Source organism: Oreochromis niloticus, linkage group LG1 (assembly GCF_001858045.2).
Source record: "Oreochromis niloticus isolate F11D_XX linkage group LG1, O_niloticus_UMD_NMBU, whole genome shotgun sequence".
In the NCBI taxonomy this organism is placed as follows: Eukaryota; Metazoa; Chordata; class Actinopteri; order Cichliformes; family Cichlidae; genus Oreochromis; species Oreochromis niloticus.
This window is the reverse complement of record NC_031965.2, coordinates 39,158,798-39,182,811: the sequence shown is the minus strand read 5'-3', so window position 1 is coordinate 39,182,811 and position 24,014 is coordinate 39,158,798. Positions and strand designations below refer to the sequence as shown.

General features: G+C 48.3%; 1 protein-coding gene across 2 annotated transcripts in view; it reads right to left on the bottom strand.

The window, feature by feature from the left end:
• Positions 1-292: 292 nt before the first annotated feature.
• ccdc102a (coiled-coil domain containing 102A) overlaps positions 293-24,014 on the bottom strand; it is a 51,452-nt gene continuing 27,730 nt past the window's right edge. The window contains exons 1-10 of one of the 2 annotated variants that reach the window (XM_003437514.5): positions 23,612-23,993; positions 22,979-23,395; positions 22,247-22,639; positions 15,624-15,847; positions 14,966-15,074; positions 13,340-13,456; positions 12,936-13,145; positions 5,165-5,335; positions 4,261-4,364; positions 293-1,928 (exon numbers count right to left, since the gene is read on the bottom strand). In XM_003437514.5, the coding sequence (XP_003437562.2) occupies positions 1,796-1,928; positions 4,261-4,364; positions 5,165-5,335; positions 12,936-13,145; positions 13,340-13,456; positions 14,966-15,074; positions 15,624-15,847; positions 22,247-22,639; positions 22,979-23,338 (1,821 nt within the window). In that variant the 5' untranslated portion in view covers positions 23,339-23,395; positions 23,612-23,993 and the 3' untranslated portion in view covers positions 293-1,795. Of the gene's footprint in view, positions 1,929-4,260; positions 4,365-5,164; positions 5,336-12,935; positions 13,146-13,339; positions 13,457-14,965; positions 15,075-15,623; positions 15,848-22,246; positions 22,640-22,978; positions 23,396-23,611; positions 23,994-24,014 lie in introns of those variants that run through there. The other variant, XM_005447836.4, reaches the window with a different exon arrangement.

Sequence of the window (24,014 nt, the reverse complement as noted above, 5' to 3'; positions counted from 1 at the left end):
TAGCATATTCTGGTCCGTCGGGCTATTGTCTCCCCAGAAACACTTCCCTTGTGCTTTTGGAAACCTGTTTTTTTTTCCTATTTCCGTTGTGTTTTGTGTGCTTTTGCAGCGTTTTTCTCATTGCTGGTGTTTTCTTAAGTTGTAGTCAGTTTGGTCTCTCAGGGCCACCGTAGGTATCTCACCCACTTACTCAAAAATTAAGAAAAACACACACCCTGCAGTTTCATTTAGGGACTACTTACTTTCCACCGTCTACATCCGCTAAAGCAAAGAAGCGCGCAGCGAGCTGACGTCGCAGCTCGGCCGACCCGTTCACACTGCAGGGCGTCAAATTGTGCCGTCAGCGACGCAGCTGCAGCAGGATGTGACGCTCCGAGGTAAGAAGGCTCAGATGGATGCACACTGACATGGTTGGTGGGTGCAGTTTGGTGGAGAAGAAGGGTTAGGATGGAGGTTCCTCCACGAAACCGCTCACAGAGGATTTGGTTTGTGGATGTTTTCTAGCATGAAACTGAGAACTTATAGGAAGCCTGCACAGGTGGATCAACAGGAGACACGTGTGCATTTGATTTGGGGAACACCTGAACTCCAGGTGAGAGGCTGATCCCAGGTGTACCCTGAGTTAATGCTAGCGTTAGTGATTATCTCTCTGGAAGCGAGCAGAAAGCAGCTCAGGTTAAATAAAAGCAGACACACAGCCGGAGCTACAGGTGCTTCTGCTCACCACCTAAACGCTCCAAACGCTCTGACTCCGCCCTGCCACGCCTCTCTCCCTTACTCCTCCCTCATAGATGTGAAACTTTCTCACACACTTTAAACTTCACTGAGCTTCAGTCCTGCTGAGAACACATTATACGGCTCAGCGGGTGTTCTGAATATCTGCTGTTGGTAGGACTTCTTCCTGCAGCCTGGCCCCGCCCACTCACCTACAGAGACTTAAATCTTTCCGAGTGGCCTCAGAAGGGGAGCAGAGGAAAGTGAACGTCTTACATCTGCAAACCTGTGATTCCTGCAGGTGTACAGGTGCACAGCGTCATGTGTCGTGACATCGTCGCGTGGAGCAGCGTCACACTCCTCAGCCGCCTGTTTCCTGCGTGTGAATGCTGCGTTCGAGTGCTCTCAGCGAGGCCGTGAACTTTAAACACTTTGGTATTTGGCAGAAAAACTTAAATTCAGAAACACTGCGTAAAATAATTTCTCTGTTTGAACTCTTCGAACCTCAGAGGGTGCGAAAGGCTTTTCTCCCTCTGGGCGGAGTTCTAATACTGCAGATGTGAATATAGCATCACAGCTGGAGCAGCTGTGATGCTCGTGATGATGACGTGAGGTACGAATGAGCGAGTACGTGGAAAGGATAAAAACATGTCGGCTTGTCCTGCAGTTCAGCCTGAGTTAAGTTCTTTTAATCAGGATCAGACGATCCGGACTTCCTGTTCACGCCGGTCACACTCCGGCTGGGCTTCATCCTGCTGTGTGTGTGTGTGCGCGCGCGTGTGTGTGTGCGTGCGTGTTTGCACGGATAACATCTGTTGTTGAAGCTTCTTTGTTCTGTTAAATGGTGATTGGTCGAAGACACCGTCACCTGTCGCTGCAGGCGCATGCACAGGTGCGCTGTAAAGATCAGCTGATCGGATTCGGGCTGAAATGTTGCTCGCTGGTTGGGACGGATTTGCTTTGTGTTGCCAAACGTCAGCTTTCAGCCGAGAGCGACAATCTTCGCCATCACCACGCGACTGATGATGTCTGTGTGTGTGCGTGTGGTGTGTGCGTGTGTGCGTGCAGGTGTGTGTGTATGTCATGGGATCTGGAGCTGCAGTTCCTCGTCCTCCTCGTCCACGTCGCTGCTGGGACCGTCGGGGTTCTCAGGACCAAAGCGAGCCGATCGCATCTTCCCGAAAAGACCGGGACTCTGCTGCTGCCGCCGCAGTCTGACAGGAAGACAGAGAGAGGGTTAAAATAACGTCCGCTCACTTCAGTCACACGGGCTGAGAGACCGCTCAGCGACTTCGGGAAAAGTGTTTTCCAGACACTGCGTGAAATCAGTCGGCGGGCGATTCACCCCAAAAAAAAACAGACTTAACATGCGAGAGTGCTAAAAACCTGCAGTTCCTCTGACGCCCAGCAGGGGCAGCAGTGAGTCAGTCCCCATAGACTCCCATGTTAAAGCTTTCCAGCAGAAATAACCAATTTTTACAGCCTGATACACAAACTGATTGGCCTCTATAGATAATATCCTCTGTAACACCTGCACGAGATGAGGATGTTTGAACTGTATGAAGTCGACACAGTTCCTGTGTGACTGTTTGATAGCTGGTGTCTCCAAGTTGAGGCTGTGCATGTAAAGGAGATGGATCACAGCGCTCTCGGGCACGCTCTGTTTGACTGACACTTTCACTCAGACGCAGAGGGGAGAGCGGCTGGTTTGTGGTCTGAAAGCAGGACTGAGCGGCACCAACGCGAGCAGCCGTCGGCTGAAAGACAAGCGTGTGTGTGTTTGTGTGTAAATCGATACGGGAATGGTTTCCTGACGTGGTCAGCACAGCCTGACAGTACGATAACTGCAGCTCGTCCCAGACTGAACCAGGGACTCTGTACAACTATAAAACACTTTCAGCAGGGGTGCGACGCACTTCAGCTGCAAGAGGTCTTGAACGAGCCCCTTTTGTCATAATTTTAAACAAGCTCATTGCAAAGTTGGTAGTTCCCACTGTTTGCATCACTAAAATAAAATGGACTTCATTAAATGTTCAAATTATGAAACTGGATGATGCACAAAGACAAAGTCGGTGAACACGCGGACTCAGGTGAGCCGCGACTCAGCCGTGGGTCTGAGGTAAGAAACGACACAGGCGTCACAACTGCAACAGATCTCTCAGCTTTCATCCTCGACCACTCTTACTGTTTATTCACGGGGTCACCACAGCGACCATCGCCACACGTTTGATGTGGAAAAGTTTTACAGTGGGCATAACCTCAGGGCTACTTTTACCCTCTTTATTTTCCAGGAAACGGTTCACCAGGTTGAGAGGCATCGCCCCCTGCTGGATGGTAGACAGGCCGCAGGCTTCAGATGCTTTGCAGACCCGGTGTACGACGACCCGGCACGCTGTGAGCAGCACAGACAGCCGAGCAGCCGCCGACAAACTGAATGAAAGCACGAAGAGAAGCGGTGCCCTCAACAAAACCTCAAAACACAAAGATTGTGTCAGTCTTCTCAAGCTGTTGCCATGCCGACATGCCTGTCATTCCGCGACATCAGCAGAGGCATGAGAGAGAGCGAGCTCCCTGTTACTACGGCAACCTGTGACCGGGAGCTCAGTGATTGGCTGCTGGGTGCTGGAGCAACAGCATGGAGAAAATGGGAGAGAGAGCATAGAGGAGAGGAAGAGAGGAGCGGAGGACTGTGCAAAGCTGATAGAGCTGAGTGACAGGCACACACACACACACACACACACACAGCAAAGCTAATCTCTGAACAATAAATGAAGGCAGTGCCGAGACTCACATTGAGCCTGGCAGCTACAAGTAGGCTGTCAGCTTCACGTCACACACACACACACACACACACACACACACACTCACACACACACACGTGCGCGCTCCTGAAGGTGGTGTGTTTTGAGTAAGAGCCCGTAGAGCTTTTCAGGAGTGTGAGAAGTGTTACTAAACATGCTGACACTCTTGCTGAGTGTAAGTCTTTGTGTCAGAAACGGGACAGACTGAGCTGAGCTGTGGGAGCTGTGGGAGCTGTGGGAGCTGTGGGCTGGCAGGGAAGGAACAGAAGATGCTAAAGTACAAAATCAACAGACTGTATCTCAAAGATGGATGTTGTCCATGCGGTCAGAAGCGAGATGCTTGCATGAACTGCCGATTTCTCCATCCCGGCATTCCAACATTAGCAGCTTTCAGCACTGGCTTAATTTTTCAGGCCCAGCTGTCGTTGCTTGGATAAAACTACAACACCTAAAAACTACAACTCCCCTACTGCCACAGGGCAACATTAACAAGCTGTTTACAAGCTCAGCATCAGGTTTACATGAACCAAATTTGCTACAATGTTTTTCATCAAAACTTGTGAGTCAAATGTTTTAAGAAATTTTTCTAACATTTTAGTGATACGAGTCATAAATGTCACGCCGCCGTCGGCCATCATGTTTCAGTCAAGTCTGCTTCAGCAAATAGTGACTGAGTTTGTATTACAACAGGAAATGAGACACAGGTGTAGGACACCGGGTGCAAAGAGATTTACGCATATCTTACCTCGACTGTAAGTGTTCCAGCTGCACCTGCAGGTTCTCCGTCTGCTCCACCTGCTCATCCAGAGACCTCTGCAGCTTCCGGGTCTGATTTTGAGACTCATCCAGCTGGAAATGCAAAAAATGCAGACGCATAAATCCCGCTTCAGACTGCACGATATCAGCCTGACGGCACAACTCAAACACATAAGACACTGCTGTGGCGCCAAAACACAGCGGTCGATGTGCAAAACATGTCATAAGGCACAAAAACCGAAGCTGTAGCAGCTAGTATGCTTCCATTCAGCACTGTGGAATATTCTCCACACAGACAGCTTCAAAATGAATGTTTAACACTTTAAATACACCAGACGTTTTTTTATCACCTTAAATTGTCCTGAAAATATTAAGAGGAAAACCCCACACCTAGTCACAGAAGTATTTATCGGTCAGCTGTTCGATTAATTCAGTCTGTCAGAATGGAGGTTCATAAAGTTTTGAACTGGCTGCTTGTTGGTTTGTCTGTTGCTGTCTGGAATAACTAACAAAATCTGTTTGTAGGTGTCAGATCTGATTGGTTGGCTGGTCTGATGGTTAGCTGATTGGTTTGGCCAGTTGTCTGGTCGTTTGTGTTGTTAGTCTGCTGCTCGTTTGTCATTTGCTGCCGGGTCGGCTGGTTTGGTGGAAGGAGGCTCAGTTTTTAACTGACTAGTTGTCTTTTGGTTAGTTGGTCACATGACTGGCTGGTTTGTTTGTGTGTTGGTTGTTTTTTCGGGAATGACTGGTAGGGATCAGATCTGGTCAGTCGGTCGGTTGTTTGGAATGAGTAATGGAGATGTGGGCGGGGTCAGCAGTCAGAAGCTGGATAAGCAGATGAGATCAACCATAATCTGTGACCCAGCCGTATACCTGCGTAGCCATGTTCCTACCTCATCCTCAGCCTGTCCCAGTTCTTTCTTAAGCTCCTCGACCCTCAGTCGTAACTTTTTAACTTCGGCCTCGTGGCTCTCGACCCTCCGGTTGGCGTGGGCGAGCTCTGCCGTCTTCTCCTGGAACTGCTTCTTTAGCTTAGCGTGAATGTGGCGAAGGTCGGCCAGCTCCTGAGGACAGAGAAAGAGTTCAGATGTTGGCGTTTCCACCTCAGATTCTCACAGCTGTCACTGATTAACCACGATCTGGAACGGCTTCACTCATTTATCAACCAGGTAACGTTTTTTTTAATGGAAAAGTGATGTTAGAGCAACGGTTTGATTTTTTTCTTGTTTTGTGGTTGTTGGCATATTTCATGACATCCTGTCAGATGATCTCTGGCTAAATGCTAATGTTAAATGCTTCAACGTTTTAAAAGAATCTGAGTTCTGAGTAAATAACCGACGGACGTTTACACGAACACGTCAGGAGCCTTGTGCTCTTGTGTGAGGATTATATGAAACTCTGACAGATGAAGGACTTTAAAGCGTGCACTTCCTTATCGTGTGCTGCACGCCGCAGACTTCAGGTTTCTGAAGCAGCTGCAGGCAGAAGCAACCGCAGCCTCTCCGAGGAGCATCGGAACGTGAAATCGTGTCTTTACGAGGGTGTAATTGCAGGTAGTTGTGGTCACAGTCAGGTTTAGCACAACAAAAGCTCCATTTGACTGGTTTGCACTTGGAGCTAATGGCATGATTAATAATGCACCACTGCCGCTCACTGCACTTTCATGCCCCCCCCCCGCAGCCTAATGGCTCCCCAGACAGCAGGAAGCTTTTCTGAACTTACGATGGACAGAAATGAGACGCATACAGTGATAATAAAAGCCGGGGAGTGGGAACATCCTTATTTATCTACATCTGTACTTCTGATCCATCTCTCAGCGTTATTAGATATTACATTTTTATCTTATTACTAACTTCGATCTCTATGTCCTCAGTGAGACGGCGCACGGACAGCAGTTTGATTGGAGGAGGAATTCAGGTCCAATCTGTTGTTCAAATAATGACAAATTCCTTCAGACTCTGCACACACACCTCCTCCCCTCCCCCCTCAGTCAGTATTTAAATGACAAATACAAGTGCAAGCTCAGAGCCAGATCAAACAAAGAGAACGGATGATTAAAAGAGGGGGTGGGGTCTGGAGATGAGGGGTTGAGGAAGATGAAGAGTGGAGGGTGGTAATTGGAGAGGTGGTGTTTCACAGGACGGGAAAGGTGAAGCATAAGAACAAAGATAAGTGCAGCCTGTCTGCGGGAGAGGGAGGCGAGAGAGTGGGACGAGGCAGAAATCCAGGAGGTCAGAAACATGTCTGACATGACTGCTCTGCTTTGGCGAGCTCCTTACTGGTAACGTCTTTAAAAAGGGGCAACACAGTACTTGCTTATATGACACACTGCATATTTTCTTGGATTACTTTTCCAGCAAAAACAATTCTGGAAATGTTCAAACCCAGAAATGACCTTTTCCATCCTCTCAAAGTCAGAAGGTTGGACGTCTGGAGTAAAGAGTTTGACACGAGCTTCACATCTGCATGTTTGGTCCTCCAACATAAAATATGTCAGTAGATCCATGAACATGTCCCAGTCAGGGACAGTCATCCTGGGAAACACAGGAGCTCAGCCACGCTCGAGTCATGTGACGATGCTTCATCTATTAGACTAAAACAGTAGCGCCTGTTTATGGATTATCATAAACTTTTACCTCCAACAGAGATTATTTTCTGTGATAATCCAAACACCTGTGGGATAATCCCAGTGGATCTGTATCACAGGAACCACAGCAATGCTAACTGACCCCCCCAGAGCAGCTTTGCATGATTCACAGTCCAAAATAATCCTTCTGTACCTGATCCTCTGTGCAGCCCCTCAGTTCATCCTCCATCTGAAACCAGCTGTTTTAGCTCCTCCCCTTTTAAGACAACTTTCTTTTGATTGGTTGCCCCTCATAAACATGCGTGAGCAGTTGGTGGGTGGGGCTTCTATCCCCTCTCAGCGCCATCATCCGTATCCAGGGGTAGAAAAAACTGTGACAAACTGCGTATTTAGATTAATCTGAGTTTTTGTCTTGCAGAGATTACTGCACATACAGCGAGCTCATTATTAGAAAGGTTGGACATGTTTATCATGAACATCCAACACAGGAACAGGTCCGCTCGATCAGCTACAGATCAGTCTACAGCCTTCACTGTAACATTTAATTTTATGTAACCCTAGCTGTGCAGTTTCATCCGTTATCTTTGGCTTATCCTTATCAGGGTCACAGGGGCCTATAACCAGCTACCACCATGCATGAGATGGGTGTGGCAGGGGTGTGGTCTCTGGCTCTGCCTTTTCAGTGTCTGGGGTTGGGAAGGTGCTGGAAAGCTGGCTTCCTGGTTGAATACAAAGTGCTGAAACAGCGGAAAACACTGTGGGTCAAAATAAAAGTGCTGTAACCAACAATTGCACGCTGCGCGGGTCCTGATCAGACTGGGAACCTGTCCAGGGTGGCCACTGTCACTCCTGTGGCCACTAACTGCATGTCTTTGGACTGTGGGAGCCGGAGTACCCGAGATCCCACGCAAACACGGGGAGAACACGCAAACGCCACACAGAGTCGACCCAGGACCCTCTTGCTGTGAACCAACAGTGCTAACCACCGTGCTGCCCCATACAGTTTCATATCCAGGAAAAAATATAATCATATTTCCAAGTTTAATGAATATGACTTATTTAATAAAATATGGTTACATTCAAGAGATAATTACACTTTATACTTCACTCCGACCCTTCGTGTGTCTCCGAACTCTACATTTCCCTCTCGATGAAGCTTGTTGTTGAGCTGGATCAGGTGATTCTCTGCCACGTCTCAGTGATGCTGCTGCATTTACCACTCTCACTCTGACACGTTAGGGGCAGAAAACACAATAGAGGGCGACCCGGGTTCATCCTCCCCGAGTGCGGCTCACAGAGGACCGTCTGATTGTTGGTTTGTGCTAATTTGCTGCTAAATAAATAAAACTGTTTTCTCCATGATGACTTTCTGATACTGCAGAACAAACATGCTTTTACACACGGTGAGCCGTCCCTCGCCGCCTCCATCTTTCCTCATAAACGCTGCTCTGAAATTAATAAAGAACCAGACCTGCGAACAGAATCTAGAACGACACATCTCTAAAATCTTACCCGTCCTTATTTCAGTTAACCGTGCTCAATGTGAACTCAGTTAATTTGCTGCAGGTGATTTAATTTTAATATCTGCGGCCAGAGAAGTGTGAGGACTTCCTGCTTTTATCTTTAGCAGGTCAGAGACCTCAATATCCCCCCAGTCTTATCATTTCCAGACGATGACTGTCTGAGAGGGTGGAAGAAGAGGAGAGGACGGGGAGGGCAGGGAGGCAAGGGGGGAGGGCGGGGAGTCCCTGACTCCATAAACATGGATTACAGGACGGCGTATGAGCAGGAATGTTTGCCTTCCTACAAATGTGTGTGTGTGTGTGTTTCTGTGTGTTACGCTGTGCTGCCTGTTAAATGTTTCTCCTTGACTGCAAAGACCCTGAAGTCTGCTGCTACGTCTGCTCACAGAAAACAAAGACACGCACACACACACGCACACACACACGCACACACACACGCACACGCACACACAGAGGTGTTTACACATGCATCACCTTAACAAAACGCTGCTTTATTGTGAAGAGGAAAAGAAAAAGAAGCCCCCAAAATCACCACAGCTATTTTACCCCGCCCCCCTCTCACACACAGACACACACACACACACACACACACACACACACACACACACACACTCTTCCTTCACCCTCTGTCATGCAGAATTTAGCATTAATTTAGACAGCAGTCCCACAGACGATGAAGAGGAGAATTGGCTTTATAACGAGGGCTGCCCGGGAGTCGTACAGTGGGGGAGGGGCTTGTGCGCGCTTCTCGGAGCGGTTTGACGATATCGGCTCAATGAAACACAAAGAGGAAGAAAATGTAAAGAGAGACAAAGAAAAGATGGAGCAGAAGGAAGTAAAATGAAAGGTTGGGAACAAAAAGAGAGCGGCTCACCAATCAGACGCCTCGCTCTTATTTTGAAGCTCTAATCACAATTAACCAGCAAATTCTGCCATTTCCTGTCCCACATTTTTTTTTTATTAAATAGCTCGTTGAACAGGTCCTTGACAGAAGTCCACCAGGACAAACTTCTTCCTTGTCCTTCTGCCATCTTTTCCTCCTCTTCATCAGAGTCTTCCTCACAGACTACGAGCTCAGTCACACTCTTCAGCTCACAGTGTCTAATTATTATTCTCTGTCTGACTTCCTTTGATTCATTAGGCTGAATTTTTACTGTGTGTGTGTGTGTGTGTGTGTGTGTGTGTGTGTGTGTGTTAAATGCAGCATTAAATAAGCCTGACATCTTCATAAATAACCCTGTGGGATGGGCGGTAATGGAGGCCACTTACACTGACAAACACACACACACACGCTTCTGCCACCCATCCTGCTGCTTAATGAGGCCATTTAAAAGGACCAGAGATCACCACACACACACACACACACACACACACACCCTCTCAGTCTGGACCTCGGCCCACTGCAGCAGCTCCGTTCTTTGCTGCTGTGCTGGGATCGTTGTCCTGTTTGGTCCAAGCTGTGGGACGGGCGGCCCACAGAGGAGTGACCTGTATTTGAAGCGTGAACCCGTCTCTCTGTTTCCCTTGTAATCATTTATTCCTGATGTTTCTCTAACTGGTTACCGTCCTTGCAGACTTGTTCCTACAGGCCGTATCAGGTTTATTTGCAGTGTAACATTTTGAGGAAAAACCTAAATAACCTCCTCATATGGAGACAGTTTATCCACTCATTGATTTTCTTCCAGATGTTTCTTTGATGCAGCATCCAACCCTGCTGAACTCTGGGATGCACACCGTTCGGCCTGACCTGACCTCAGACGACTCGACCGATCGAAGCGCTTACAGCACGGGGTGGCTCGCCGTGTGATGCCATGCTTGTCGGCAGTAATGAAAGAAGATGAAAGGCTGCATCATTCCTGATGTAGAGTGGCCTCTGCGCTCTGTGCGGTTCCTCCGACGTCTTTGCTGACTGTTCATTTTGTGTTTGTAGTTCTCTGATACTCTGAGAGTTTTGTATTCTTTGTGTTTTATCCTGGATCTTTACCTGTGATGGACGGTGTTTAGACTTATGTGTGATTCCTGGTTATTCAGTTCATTCCCAGTATCCTCTCATGTCTCGTCGATGTTACTTCCTGTTTTATTTTGATAGTCTCTTACTCTGTGTGTATGTAGTTTGTCCTTTGTGTCTCCACCCCGAGCCTGTTCGTGTTTGTCTGCTGTCTTCATTTTTGGAGTTCTGAAGTTGTTGAACTCTGAATTCTCTGTTTGGATGTTTGCAGCCTTTTCCCTCGAGAGTCCTGCGTTTGTGTTGTGCTGCCAGGATCGTGACTCATGATTCAGATTTGGACTTATTTCAGCCTCTCAGCCAAAACTTAAACGTGCTGATAAAGCAGGAGTGTTTCCTGCCCTGGGAAGGTTCAGATGTTGACTGATCATTGATCCGATTGTTTCGCCTGAGTCTGACCTGCGAACTGCAGCAGCATCACACACTTTCACAGGAAGCTGAAAAAAAATCGGCCTCAGCTCCGTGCGGAGGCGCGCACAGAGCTCAGCACCTCTCAGATGAACTATGAACCCGCCTGAGCCCTCGGGTCACCTGGATCAGGCTTTTAATGCTTCAACCTGCTGGATCATAACTCCAGCTGTGCTCAGTTCCTCTTTAGGAAGTCTCACCTAAATTATTATTTTATTTCATTTCTGCTTCTTTTGCTGATTTCTGTTTGGGCGTTTAATAATTTGCTTTTTATTATCAGTTAATTGTATTTATCCTTGTGTTGGTTTGATCATTTTCAAAGACCTGTGATTAGTTTTTGCTGGATTTCTTCTTCTGTCAGGAATTTAAATGATGAGTTTTTATTATCTTTGGTGTTTTCTGCTTGTTTTTTATCGGTTTGCTGTTATTAAGTATTTTATGAATTCACTTGGTTACAACTGTCAGCTGATTGGACGGTGGGGATGGCACACAGGAAGTGATTCAGTCTGGTGAATCACTCCTCCCGCTGGAGGTCGCTTCGATAACTCGCCTCGAATATTTGGGAACAGTTCAAAAGTTTAACCCCGCCCACTTTGGTTAACCGGCGCCAAAGTCGCTCCTTAAACCTCCTCGCACCTCAGCCTACCTCACCTCATCATCACGCCTCACTGTGATCAGGTGACTTATCCGACCAATGATGGGAAGATGCTGTTTTTTACACTTTGAAACGTTCGTGCAGCCGAATCTCGCACACAGACACGACGAGCAGCGAGCTGACAGCGATGGCGGTGTGATGGACCTCGATTAATGCAAACATGCACAGACGGAGGGTCACACAGGTATCACACGCTGCACACACACACCATCTATTAGCAGCTCAAATGATGAATCACACACACACTGTCCATGTGTGTGTGTGTGTGTGTGTGTGTGTGTGTGTGTGTGTGTGAGACAGTGAACATCAATCTGTGCCGTAGTATCCACAGCCTCGACTTTGGATGAAGATGATTCTGCTATCAATCAACCTGTGTGTGTGTGTGTGTGTGTGTGTGTGTGTGTGTGTGTGTGTGCGTTTCAATCACTCGCCATGTTTGTTGTTCGCTGTGCGGATCAATACTGTGGTTTTAACACTAAACACAATCAATCTTTCTGTTTTCGAACACACACACACACACACACACACACACACACACGCACGCCTTCCTGAAAGACAAGGTCGGGGCACAAACACGCAGAGCGATCTCTTCGGTGTGCAGGAAACCAAACTTCCTGCACTTTAAACCTCGTTTGTGACTCAGTAAAAATGTGAGAGGCAGCAGCTGCTGGTGGAAACATCTCTGTGTCCGTAACGTCGACACAAACACGGCATAAAGCCTGCGGCCGCTCTGCATGTGCAGCACGTGACCAGCGTCAGCTGCAGGAAACACCACAGTGAGCTTTGTGTGTTGGGCCTAAGTAACGTCTGATCGTCACAGGTGGAAGGCACCTGATGAGACTCAGGTTAACTCTGAGCTGCCAAAGAAATCTTTTCTCTTTTTAACTCATCACTTTATTTAACGAGCTGTGGGAGAAGCAGGATGAGCGTCGGGCGCTCGGAGGGCGTCTGGCTTTAACGACCACCTGACCTAAGGTTACAGGTACGCTATTTCACCTGAATGAAACTTTCTCATCTTCCACTTGAAGTAAATAAAAGCTGAAGTTTGTTAGTCTTCTACTTTTTATCTCCAACCCTTTGAAACGGGTTAAAGCTGATGAACCTGCAGCGCCTTTCACCGTCTCTGCCCATTTACAAGTTTCTCCATCTTTATTATTGGATGCCAGTTAACCTGCATGTAACCACGACGACAGGGACACCCCGTGACCCAGCGTTGTCTCCCCCCTTCAGCAGGACCTCAGACTGTCATGAAGTTTTGATTAGACTTGGTTTACTTCTATGATTTCCTTGTTATTCAGCCGGCTGATGCCCGCCTCGGACCAAACGCCGCCTGTCTCTACATCTGTGGAGGGATTTCCATGGTGTCGGTGAAATAAAGGACCTAAAACCCCTGACAGCTGTGCAGCGTGAGGGATGACACCGTGGAGGAACACGTGAGGAAAAGGAAAGAAGAGAGGGAAGTAAGCACACAGAAAGCCCCGCCCACCTTGTTCCTCTCAAACAGCTCGGTCTGGATGGCCTTGAGGTCGCTGTCGAGTGCGGAGGCGGCCTGCCGGCGCTGCTTGGCTAATTGCTCTTCCAGGTCTTCAACCTGAGCTCGCAGTTTCTTGTTGTCCCTCTCCAGGGCCAGCTTCTCGGTCTCCAGGCGCTCTCTACGCCCCCACTCTGCGGCGTTCTCCACCTGGAGCCGCTCCATCTGTAGGAAACACACAACACGCTTCAGATTTCACAGCAAACGCCGGTGCACACAGGATCGACAGTCTGACATTTTTAATCTAATTCTGTATGAAATTGTTTATAAATGTTAGAGACATGTCCGTTCACGGCTTTCACTTTCACGGCTCTTCTCGGGGTCATGATTCTCGCACGCTGCTGTCAGGTTTCCCTCACCTCAGCTCGTAGTTCGGCCAGTTTCTTGTCCATGCTGGTTCGAGCCCCCAGTTCGTCCTCCAAGTCCTCAGAGATGCGTCCCAGCTCGTCCTGGTGCATCTCCTTCAGCAGGTTCAGCTGCAGGATGAAGACATTGAACATTTGATCTTTCAGTGACTCTCAGGCTTTCCCGGCATCGTTCAGGCTGATGTTAGAAATAAATCCACGTCTCATCTTTAAGCCGCCTGACATTTAATGTTATTTGGACATTTTTCGGGGGAGGCGCCTGTTTCTTTAAAGCAGACACTGTGAGACGCCTCCTGTGATGTTGGAGGATCTGAAACAGCATGCGTGGAGATAAGAGTGACCCCCCGCCCCCACTCATATCTCCTCATCTCTGCCTCTCGCCTCCTCCAACCTGCAGCGCGATCCCGCTTTCATCTGCATCTTCTAACAATCTCCAAACCCCGTCACCTTCATCATCATCATCTACACATCTCTCACATCTTCTGCCCCCCCCGCCCGCTCCCTTTGCTGCTTTTATTAAACTCATGTTTGTCAGACCTGCCGTCTGCAGGGCTGTGCTGCCCCCTAGTGGTTCGACACAGACAGATCGTCACACTCGGCTTTATGATTTGGACCGTGATCATCTTTACGCTGCTGAGCACAGCAGGCCTCCTGCAGCAGAAGACTTGCCGGGACATTTGAAACGATTTTAAGGGCACTTTTATGACTCGTAGTGACTGACGATCACTGCGCGATCATCACAGAGGCCACAGGTTTGAACATTTTCACACCAGAAATAAAAACATTCAAAGACCCGAAAATTTTAACACAAAAGCAAAATTATGATTTAAACAAAAGCAAAACTGTGATCACTGAAATGTTTAACAACTCGTGTTTCTATTTATTTGTAACAGCTGCTGCTGTTGTTGTTGTTATTATTATTGATATTGTTGTTATTATTGCTGAATTGAAGGTCAGCTGTGCACATTAGCTGCGCCTGTCCTGTTGCATCAGTTGCATGCTGTTTGACAGTAACTGTTGTATAAAGAAGTAAAAACAGAAAATTCAAACTGAACACACGTAGCGGACGCGTGATGTCTGAACCGTGCAGCTGCTGCACACTGGGTTATCTTCCTTTTGTTGTTTCATGATCACTGGAGCTATAAATGAAATTCAAATGTGAAAAATGCAGACTTGTTATTTTACTGTTTGTGAAACGCCGTCAGCAGCTCTCACATTCAGCTCGTTTGCTGACTAAATGTTATGAACACTAATTATTTGTGGACCGTCTGCGAGCGTCATGTGGACCAAACTGTGTGTAAGAATCTGAAGTGAGGAACATTTTCTATGAAATTCAAGCTGTAAGTCGAGCGCTGAGAATCACGCAGTCTGACTTCCTTTGTTGCACTTTTGATGTATTTCTCATGTTTGCTCCTTTTGGTTTCTTTTGGTTCGGCTGCTTTGCTCCGTCTTTGTTTTCTCGTTGTGCGACAGCAGGTCAGTGATCGATGAACCACAGAGCTCAGAGACACGAGCGCTCGTCTGTTAGCAGAAAAACAGTCAGAGCGCACGTTTAAAGAAGACGGACCGTCCCGCGAAGCAGCGTCCGCTGTGCTCAGGTGACCCTGTGCTGTGCCTCACCTGTTTGAGAGCCTCCTGCTTGCTCTTGCTCAGCTCCTCGTACTTCAGTTTCCACTGACTGAGCTCAGCCTCGAGTCTCTCGATGCTCTTACTCAGAGCCAGCTTGTCTCTGCAGGGAAACACAGACAGCACGAATGAGTGACGCCACACTCCCCGTCACTCCCCACTCGTGCTAGAACAGAGTATTAAAATAATAAATAAATGTAATGGCAGAAGACTTCCTGTTTCTGTACGATCTGTCGTGTGTTTGCGGTTTGTTTGCTTTCTTGTTTACAGCGGATCCAAAAAAAGACTTTTCCTGTGAAACGTTCTGTTTTTAATGACAGGACAACGAGCTGACGCCATTTCTCTGTGATCTTCACGTTCTTACAGCTTCAGCTCAGAGTCGAGCCGACAGGTTTCTGTCTTTACAGATTTCTGATGGTGTGGAAACGATAACATAACTCACGACGTAAAATGAGTTTCGATGAGCGTCGATAAAAAACAATACAGACAAGATGGAAACTGTTTGATTTTTAAGGTGAAATGCTGATTTATGACTAGATTATGTTACTCTGATGGTTCGACCTCGGGTGTCCCTGCATGTAGCAGAATGAATCGTCCCTGCTGACAGAACCAGAAACAGAAGTCGTGTTTTTCACGCTTCAGCGTCTCTTACTCTCTCTCCTTCAGCAGGACTTTCTGAGACTCGTCCAGGCGAAGCTGCAGGGCATTCAGTTTGCTCGAGTCCTCCTCCGTCGTCCCCATGTCCTCCCACAGCTGACGGCTTCGCTCCTGCCGGCGCGAGCCGGCCGGGTTGACGGCGCCGCGGCCATCCCAGGCCTCCTGAGCGTCGGCGCCCGGAGCTCGGGAGCGCAGCACGGAATCGAGCTGCTCCAGGTCCTGACAGAGAAGGAGACAAAGAGACCAGGAGGTCAGACGGTGACATGAAGGCTAAACCACACACAGGTGGGAGATACGGACGCACGCTGGCAGGTAAAGAGAGAGAGAGCGACGATGTGACAGACATGCTGTGTTTTACTCAGAGAACAGATCAACGACTTGAAACATGGAACAGTTTCTGCAATTTGGTGTAAACTTTGACAGCCCTGAAAATCTCATGTGGATGTTTCCTCATGAAGTTATGATGGAAAATAACATGAAAAAAAGCACCAAATCTGGACCCACCCAACTGGAATTTCTGAGGTTGCTGCCAGCGAAGTCTCACATCATTTTCACGTGGCGTGTTTTTAATGACCTTAACAGAAATCAAACTAAGCGTAGCGCTCGTCCTGCTGCATGCAGTAAATCTGTCCCCTCTGGCAGGCGGACAGCAAAGATCTCCTCCTTATTTCCTCCACAGAGGTCAAAGAATAATCACTCGTCTCCCGCACGATCCAGAGCTGCTCGTTTCTAAGACATCCAGCACGCTGCCTTCAAGTGCTCCCTCAAAAGTAAGGACATTCTGGCATCAAAGCTGAGACCATTGCAGGCGTTCGGAGATAAACTAAAGCAGCTGAGATTTACTGAAGTAAATGTCGATCGATATATCAATCACACTGATAGACAGTTTAAACTGGGAGGTGCCGGCACTGAAGAGGAGAGCAGGAAAGTCAGAAACCTGATTTATCAATAACCTGCCGTCACGTCCAATCAGAGTTTATGATTTTACTTCAGCAGATAAAAAATTTCATGCTTTGTTTTATTGATCAAGCGTCCAACAGAAGTTCAGTCTGAGGCGTCACGATATCATCACAATATCAGGTTTTTACAACACGATTATCAGCGTCACAAAAATTCATGCTACCATAATAACTTATAGAAGAAATTTAAAAAAGAAAACAGCCTCAACCTTATTTAGTTTATACACAAACTGCTGAGACAGCAACACGTGTACAGCAGTAAGAACACCTGTGGCTGACGTGTGCAGCTTCTGTAGATGACGGAGGGTCAAAATGCAGAAACACCTGCAAGTCAAGACTCGGGGCATCTCCACGCTTCTTAATCAGTGTAAAGCTTTCGGTTTTTGCACTGATCATGGGTCCGAATATCTGATGGGCATCCCGGGCGCGGACCAGGAGCCGCCCACAGTCAGGGCCGAGAAGCAGGAGACAAACCAATCAAGCACACAGTAAATGTAAACAGCTGAATAAACACCCAACATAAAGCTGATGTATGTGAGCACAGCTCCCAGTCTGACCACCACCTGCTGGCCCTGCTGACACCAGCTGCGTGTGCTTCTGTGCTTTAATCATCAAACAGGCTTTTTCCCACAAGGACTCTAAATCAGCTGGAACGCCAACACGTTTCCTTCCCCCTGTAAGCTGACTTACACCCCCCGGGTGTTTCCACAGCATGTCTTTATCCTGTCTTCCTTCTCTCACCCCAACCAGTCACAGCAGATGGCCCCGCCCCTCCCTGAGCCTGGTTCTGCCAGAGGTTTCTTCCTGTTAAAAGGGGGTTTTTCCTTCCCACTGTCGCCAAGGTGCTTGCTCATAGGGGGTCATATGATTGTTGGAGGTTTCTCTGTATTATTGTAAATGGTAAATGGCCTGTATTTGTATAGCGCTTTCTAGTCCCTAAGGACCCCAAAGCGCTTTACACAACCAGTCATCCACCCATTCACACACACATTCACACACACATTGTAGGGTCTCTGAAGCACTGTTGTTGTGTTTTGTCGCTGTCATAATAAAGTTTGCAGAACCTTTAAAAGTACCAAACTGTTTATCTATTTATTTATGTTATATATACTCCTTTCATTTTATTCTATTCATTACATTCTATTCTATTCTATTCTATTCTATTACTATTCTATACATTCTATTCATGAGAGTATATATATATATATATATATATACTCTCCTTCACTGAAACAACTCCCCCTCCTCCCCCATAGCTTCACCTGCAGGCAACGACAAGATGGAGACGGCAGCTATTAAAGAGCAGCTCGTCTGTAAAAAGAAAACATTTGGAGATTACTATTTTAGTGCTGTCAGCGTGACGTTAACGCCATAACTGCATTAACGGGGCAAATCTCAGACGGCGCTAACGAGCTAACCGGGCTAACGTGTTGACGCCTAAAATCCTTTCATTCCCTCAAAAGTTGACTGCGCGCCTTTTGTATGAATTCTGGTTGTGCTTACTGACCGCGAACCGATTTTATGTGATACACAGCGCTCAGCAATCTGTCAATAAATGTTTGAGTTCGACTTTGCTAAGCTAAGCTGCACCGCTTGATGGATTGTCGGAGCATTACGGCTACCGAGGAGCCTCGCGGAGTGATACGTACTGTGCTTCAACGTAATATTACCGTACTGTGTGTATAAGGACCATAAATGGCTCCTGTTAAGACTCATGGTTACAAAGAGGATTTCAGACTCCAGGCTGTCAGTCACGCAGTAGAAGTTGGGAACAGAGCAGCTGCTTGTTATTATGCTCAGCTTTAGTTTACATTTTGACTGCACAATTGTGAGCTCTTTGTTATGTTATTTTTCATGTACATCTGCGCTGTATGTTAATAAAGGTGCCTGTGTGACATCTGGGACACAGTGTGACTAAGAACTCTCTTTTTGTTCTTACTTTATGGCTTTAAAAAAATATCGAGATGTATATCTTATATCGCCATCCAGCTAAAGAATATCGAGATATGAATTTTGGGTCATATCGCCCAGCCCTACCACTGCTCTTCTGACTGAAAGCTTAAAGATCACGACTCAGTCAAATGTCACTGTTTTCACTGAGTGCTCCAGTTTGGATTATTGTAAGATGACAGCAAACCCTCCAGTGTGGACGACACACTAACACAAACAGCACTGTGTCGTCCAGACTCACGCGTGAGGAAAAGCGACACAACGTCACGGAGCACGCTCTGTCCCAACACGTGGAAAACAGAGCTGCCACGCTGCCGCTGTCATTACAGGCGACGGCCAACAGAGGGCCCCGCTGCGCCGCTGTGGGTGAGACAAAGCCTGACATGTGGAAGCACTCAAAGAGGAGAACAATGGAAGGAGACAGGAAATGAGGCTGAGCTCTGTGAGAGCAACAGCGAGCCACCGTTCCAAGACCACCTCTGCTGCCTGCTGACAGACACATAATCACGGTTTACATGCAGCCCTGCAGCCCAAACATGTGTGCGGAGAAACAGAGGGACCCACCGCCGCTGTAAACAGCAGACAAACCGCAGAAATCCTGCGTTTGATTGCAGCCTTCGTTTTTTTCACCGTCAGCTCAGATTCAAGTTTAATGAACTCAAACTTGCACGGATGGATGCAACAACGCTCGGGAAGGCTGCGGCGCTTTAATGACGCTCTGATGATCGCTCGGAGGCCAAAGCGGCCAGAAACATCCCCGACGTGTTTCACACTGCACGCCAAATCTGTCCCGCTCATCGTTTCGGGTTCTGTAACGCTGTAGTTCGTTCAGATCTGCCGCTTTCCACGCGCCGTCAGATTTCACGGTAGAAAGCTCGACGGCACGGTGCAGGTGAAGCACCGCATCGACCTCCGCCTGCACTGCAGCTCATGAGTAAAATTCACTTCCTGCCCCTGGGTTTGATGACTCTCACATATAAAAACTAAAGACCCGACACCAGAACGTTCTAGTGAAGCAGCCAATCAGATGTTAGTGCAGACTGAAGGTGAAGGTCGCCGCTGCCTCCAGTGGAAGTGGGCCCTTGCCCACGGCAGAGAGCTGCTGTCGAGAATAAAACAAGAACCAGAATGATTTAAACGTGACCGCAGGGGAACGTCCCCCAGCTGCTGAGAGGATGTCGCAGGACAACTTTTCAGGCCTATTTTAGTCACATGATTCATTACCTCTGATACTACAGGTACAGGTCACGGATAAAACCGAGCAGCACTTTCAGAACTCAACCGAAAGCCAAAGAGATTTGTGCTACTGGACGAAGCCGACTCTAAATCATACAATCATATGAATCGTATGAAAGAAACGTGAAACCTCCGTGTGACGGCGCTCTCTCTCAATGATAATGGACATCCGCCCATTTTTGACCTGAGGGAGGGTCACAGGCTGGTCCACACATCCAGCCTGTCAGGGATCCCGAGGAGATCCCAGGTCAGGAGGAGATGTACACTCAGGAGTCTCTGACTGATCCCGGTCTACCCTGCAGCCTCTGCCCAGCAGGAAGTGTGTCCACACCAGCCTCCAAAGAACGGCGCCTCATATTCCCGATGAGACCATCTGGACTGGTTTACGTCAGCATGAAGCAGCACTTCCAGGTACCATCTTTAAAGCCAGTGTTGCACTTTCAGCATCCCTGAGGACCCGAGGGTCCCCTGAGGTCAGAGTGATGGAGACTTAACTGATCCCTCTGGTTTGGTGCCTGATGTGAGTCAGCTCAGATCGAGATGATGTGACGAGCTTGGACTAAAGTTGCTAATTCCACATGTCAAAAGGAGCCAGGTGAGGTTGTTCTGGCATCTGATCAGGATTTCTGAAGGTTTTGCAGGTAATCCCAGCTGAGAGGAGTACTCAGGGTAGCACTCACTGATGATATGTTTACTCTAACCTTCCCTGGAAGCAGCTCGGGATCCCCCGGGACAGACGGCCGGTGTGTCGAGGTTCCTGCGTCACCCTCCAGTCTGTATTCCACGTAAACACTACATTCCCGGGCACCACCACGGACAGAGAGCTTCTGTTTGCTCATTAAAATTCCTCTGCTCACAGCCGATGGATGCAAAACTCCTGCGAGACCGGTCTCCAGTTGATTCCAGGCCGAGGAAGAGCTTTGCAATATCTCGCTGTGAAACAGGAAACCATGCTGTGAAATTCCCAAAGGGAATGTTTTTGGAAAGACGGGAATACACCCTGACCATCAAACGATGCCCGCGAGCCTGGAGAGAGCGAGTCTCAGAGTGGAGCTACGAGGAGCTTCAGTTTCTGGACTTTGTGACACGATAAACCAAATCAGGACATTTTAATGCCACGGAAGTAATTTTACAATAACATGAACTACAGAACACATTCATTGTGTTTTCATGGTGCAATAAACAGCATTAGCTGCAGTCCTGCAGTGAAGAAAGCTGTTGATGCTGTTACACGTGTGGCGGACTCGTTTTTAGCCCATTACAGTTTTTGGTGCGGTCTCGTTTTCATTCTTCTGTTTTTATTGGGCAGAATAAAGCCTGAACGTTACATCGGCCTCCAAAAACAGTTTGATGTTTGAGGTTTTCAGCACAAAGCAGCTCCACAGAGTGAATGAACGGCTGAACTATGTCCTGCCATGTTTGTCTTCATGGGTGCAACGGCAGTGAAGGCAGACAGCGTCCGCAGCATCGCTGAGTCCTCTGGAGACACGGGCGTGATTAGTGTTCAGGTGCACAGGCAGAGGGTAGCTGTACCTCCTAAACAGGACACAGACACACACACACACACACACACACACACACATCCACACACACACACCCACACACACACACACATCCACACACACACACACACACCCACACACACACACACACATCCACACACACACACACACACACACACACACACACACACATCCACATCCACACACACACACATCCACATCCACACACACACACACCCACATCCACATCCACACACACACACACACACACACACACACACACACACCCCTCTGGTGCTATAACAGGGGTGTATTTTATCATAGTGGAGACAGCAGCCCGAGTGGCCTACATTCACGGATCACGTGTAGCAGCCGAGGATGCGAGCGCACCGATGTGAAGGAGGCGGGCGTTAAACCACGTTCACTCATTCATCTCTCCAACAGCTGAACGTTAGTCTCAGGTTTAGTCACCATTTTACTAAATTAAGCTTAATCCTGTTCAGGCCCACTCAACACTTCATTTCTTTTGTAAATATTTTTATTTGTTTACTTATTTTTTTACAGATTTCTTGACATAATCAAGTAACCTGTAAACGTTGCTGCCTGCTGGGTCGGGAATCACTGATGTCCATGGATGAACCATCATCAGATCCTTCATATGCACTAAGCACCAACCCTAAAATGCTCCTTAATGGAACACCCGCCCGATCTGTCCCCCTGCAGTAACCACTGATCAAAGTGAGGCTGTAAGTTCACTGATGATTACATCATTTGTTTCAGGTCACATGAGCACCGAGTTTGACGGAGCTCCATCCTGCAGATGCTTCATTTAAAAGCACAAACGTAAAACTAAAGTTTGCAGAGGTTAAAGGTCAGCACCTGCAGAGTCTGCAGAGCAGGACATCATGTGGAAGAAAATCAGTCTGAAACCAAAACCTGAATCCTCTGCAGGAAGCTGAGAGCACGCTCACCTTCTGACCCGTCTTCTGCCTGTCCAAGTCCACGTCCCTCACCGGTTCTGGTTCTGGAGATCCCGGCGGTCCCTCTGCCGCCCTGTCCAGCTTCACGTCGCCGTGGACCTGAGAGGAAGAGGAGGATGACGCTGGGGAGGAAGGGGGGATGGACGGCGAGGATGACGAGGAAGCACCGCGGGGGTGCGCGGGTGAGGAGGAGGGGGACGTGGCGGACAGAGGCGGGGCCGTGTGGTCGCCGCGCAGGCGCAGCGTCTCCTGCCGTAGCGTCTCGTTCTCCGAGGCGAGCTCCTGCCGCTCGCGCCGGACGCCGGTCAGCTCCTTGGTGAGGGTGTCCAGCCGCTGCCTGAGCTGACGGACCTCGTCGCGCGCTCGGTTACGCTCTGCACGAACCTGGAAACAAAGACGACGACTGAGCAGGCGGGTTATCAAACCGCTTTATAGGAAGTCATCTAAAACATCTGAGCTCAGCGTCTGTATTACATCATTATTATTATTAATGTTATTTCTGCATCACTGGTCCTCCATACAGGTTCACTGTGGACCAATATCATAGAAATGTATTTTAATGTCATCGTAAGAGAAAAGTGTCATTATTATTAGTTCTGCTCACAAACATCTGCAGCTCCATAACTGAGCCTTTCTTTCAGATACTGAAGCACATCCCCACCTAGGGCCCCACCCAGCCCGGTCTCCACCCTGCTCCGTGCCACAGAGCTACATTTCTCCCACCTTGCTCCACTTCTCCCTCCAGTTGGCGGTGCAGTCTGACCACCACCTCATGGTCTTCTCCATCTGGGCGGCCCTGGCCCGAGCCTCCTCCAGCTCCCTGAGCCTCAGCTCCTCCCTGCTCTCCCAGTCGGCTCCGGCTGCCTCGCCCATGGCCCGAGGGAGCCGAGCCCGAGGCCCCCCAGCCCGGGCGACAGCAGCAGCGGGGGCTGGAGCTGGGCGTTCCTCCTGTGGGGCTGGGGTGTGGGTGAGGCTGTCCGGGGAGCGGACGCCCCGGTCGGATCCCAGACCCAGGCTGCACAGCAGGCCGCCGCCGGCCTGCTTGCCGCCGTCGGACAGGTGGGGGCTGGGAGTGTGGTTCATGGTGGAGGTGATGGGGTGGACGAGGACGCCGAGAATCAGGAGAGCATCGTCCTCACCCTGGAGACAGAAACACAGAAAGAGAGCGCTCTGAAGATAAATCACCGGATCAGGAGGAAGATTCAGAACACAGAATTTTAAAAAATGTAAATATTTAAAAATGAATAACAAAAAGATAATATAAAACCTAAAATTACAAATTTAATAACATAAAAAGTATTAAAAACCATAAAAATCAATGAAATAAAGAAATAAAGAAAACAAATAAACACAGACAGCGATGACGGAGGCCCGGTCCACCGCCGTGATGGTCACCTACTCGCAGCCTTTCAATGCTCCTAATCAAAGTCTCTGCTGGGTGTAGTTTTCCTGTGAGCCCGGCGCAGTAAAGGTGCAGCGGGGTGTGACGTTACTTGGATACCTGGTGTACTCTGAGGGTGGATTCATATCGTTTCCTGCTGGCGTTTTAATAATCGCTCGTATTCGATGTCTGTCAGTATTTTTCTTGAAGGATCTTAATGAAACACATTTGTGCTGTATCGGCCGAACGTTGATCTTATCTCGGCTGTCAGTGCCAGCTTGGGTTGTGAAATCCTGGAGGAAAAAAACACTGTGAAGCTGGCTGTGGTGAAGCTGGCCTCTCAGACTCCGGGCCAAGAAAAGCTCCGGTCCTTCCTGC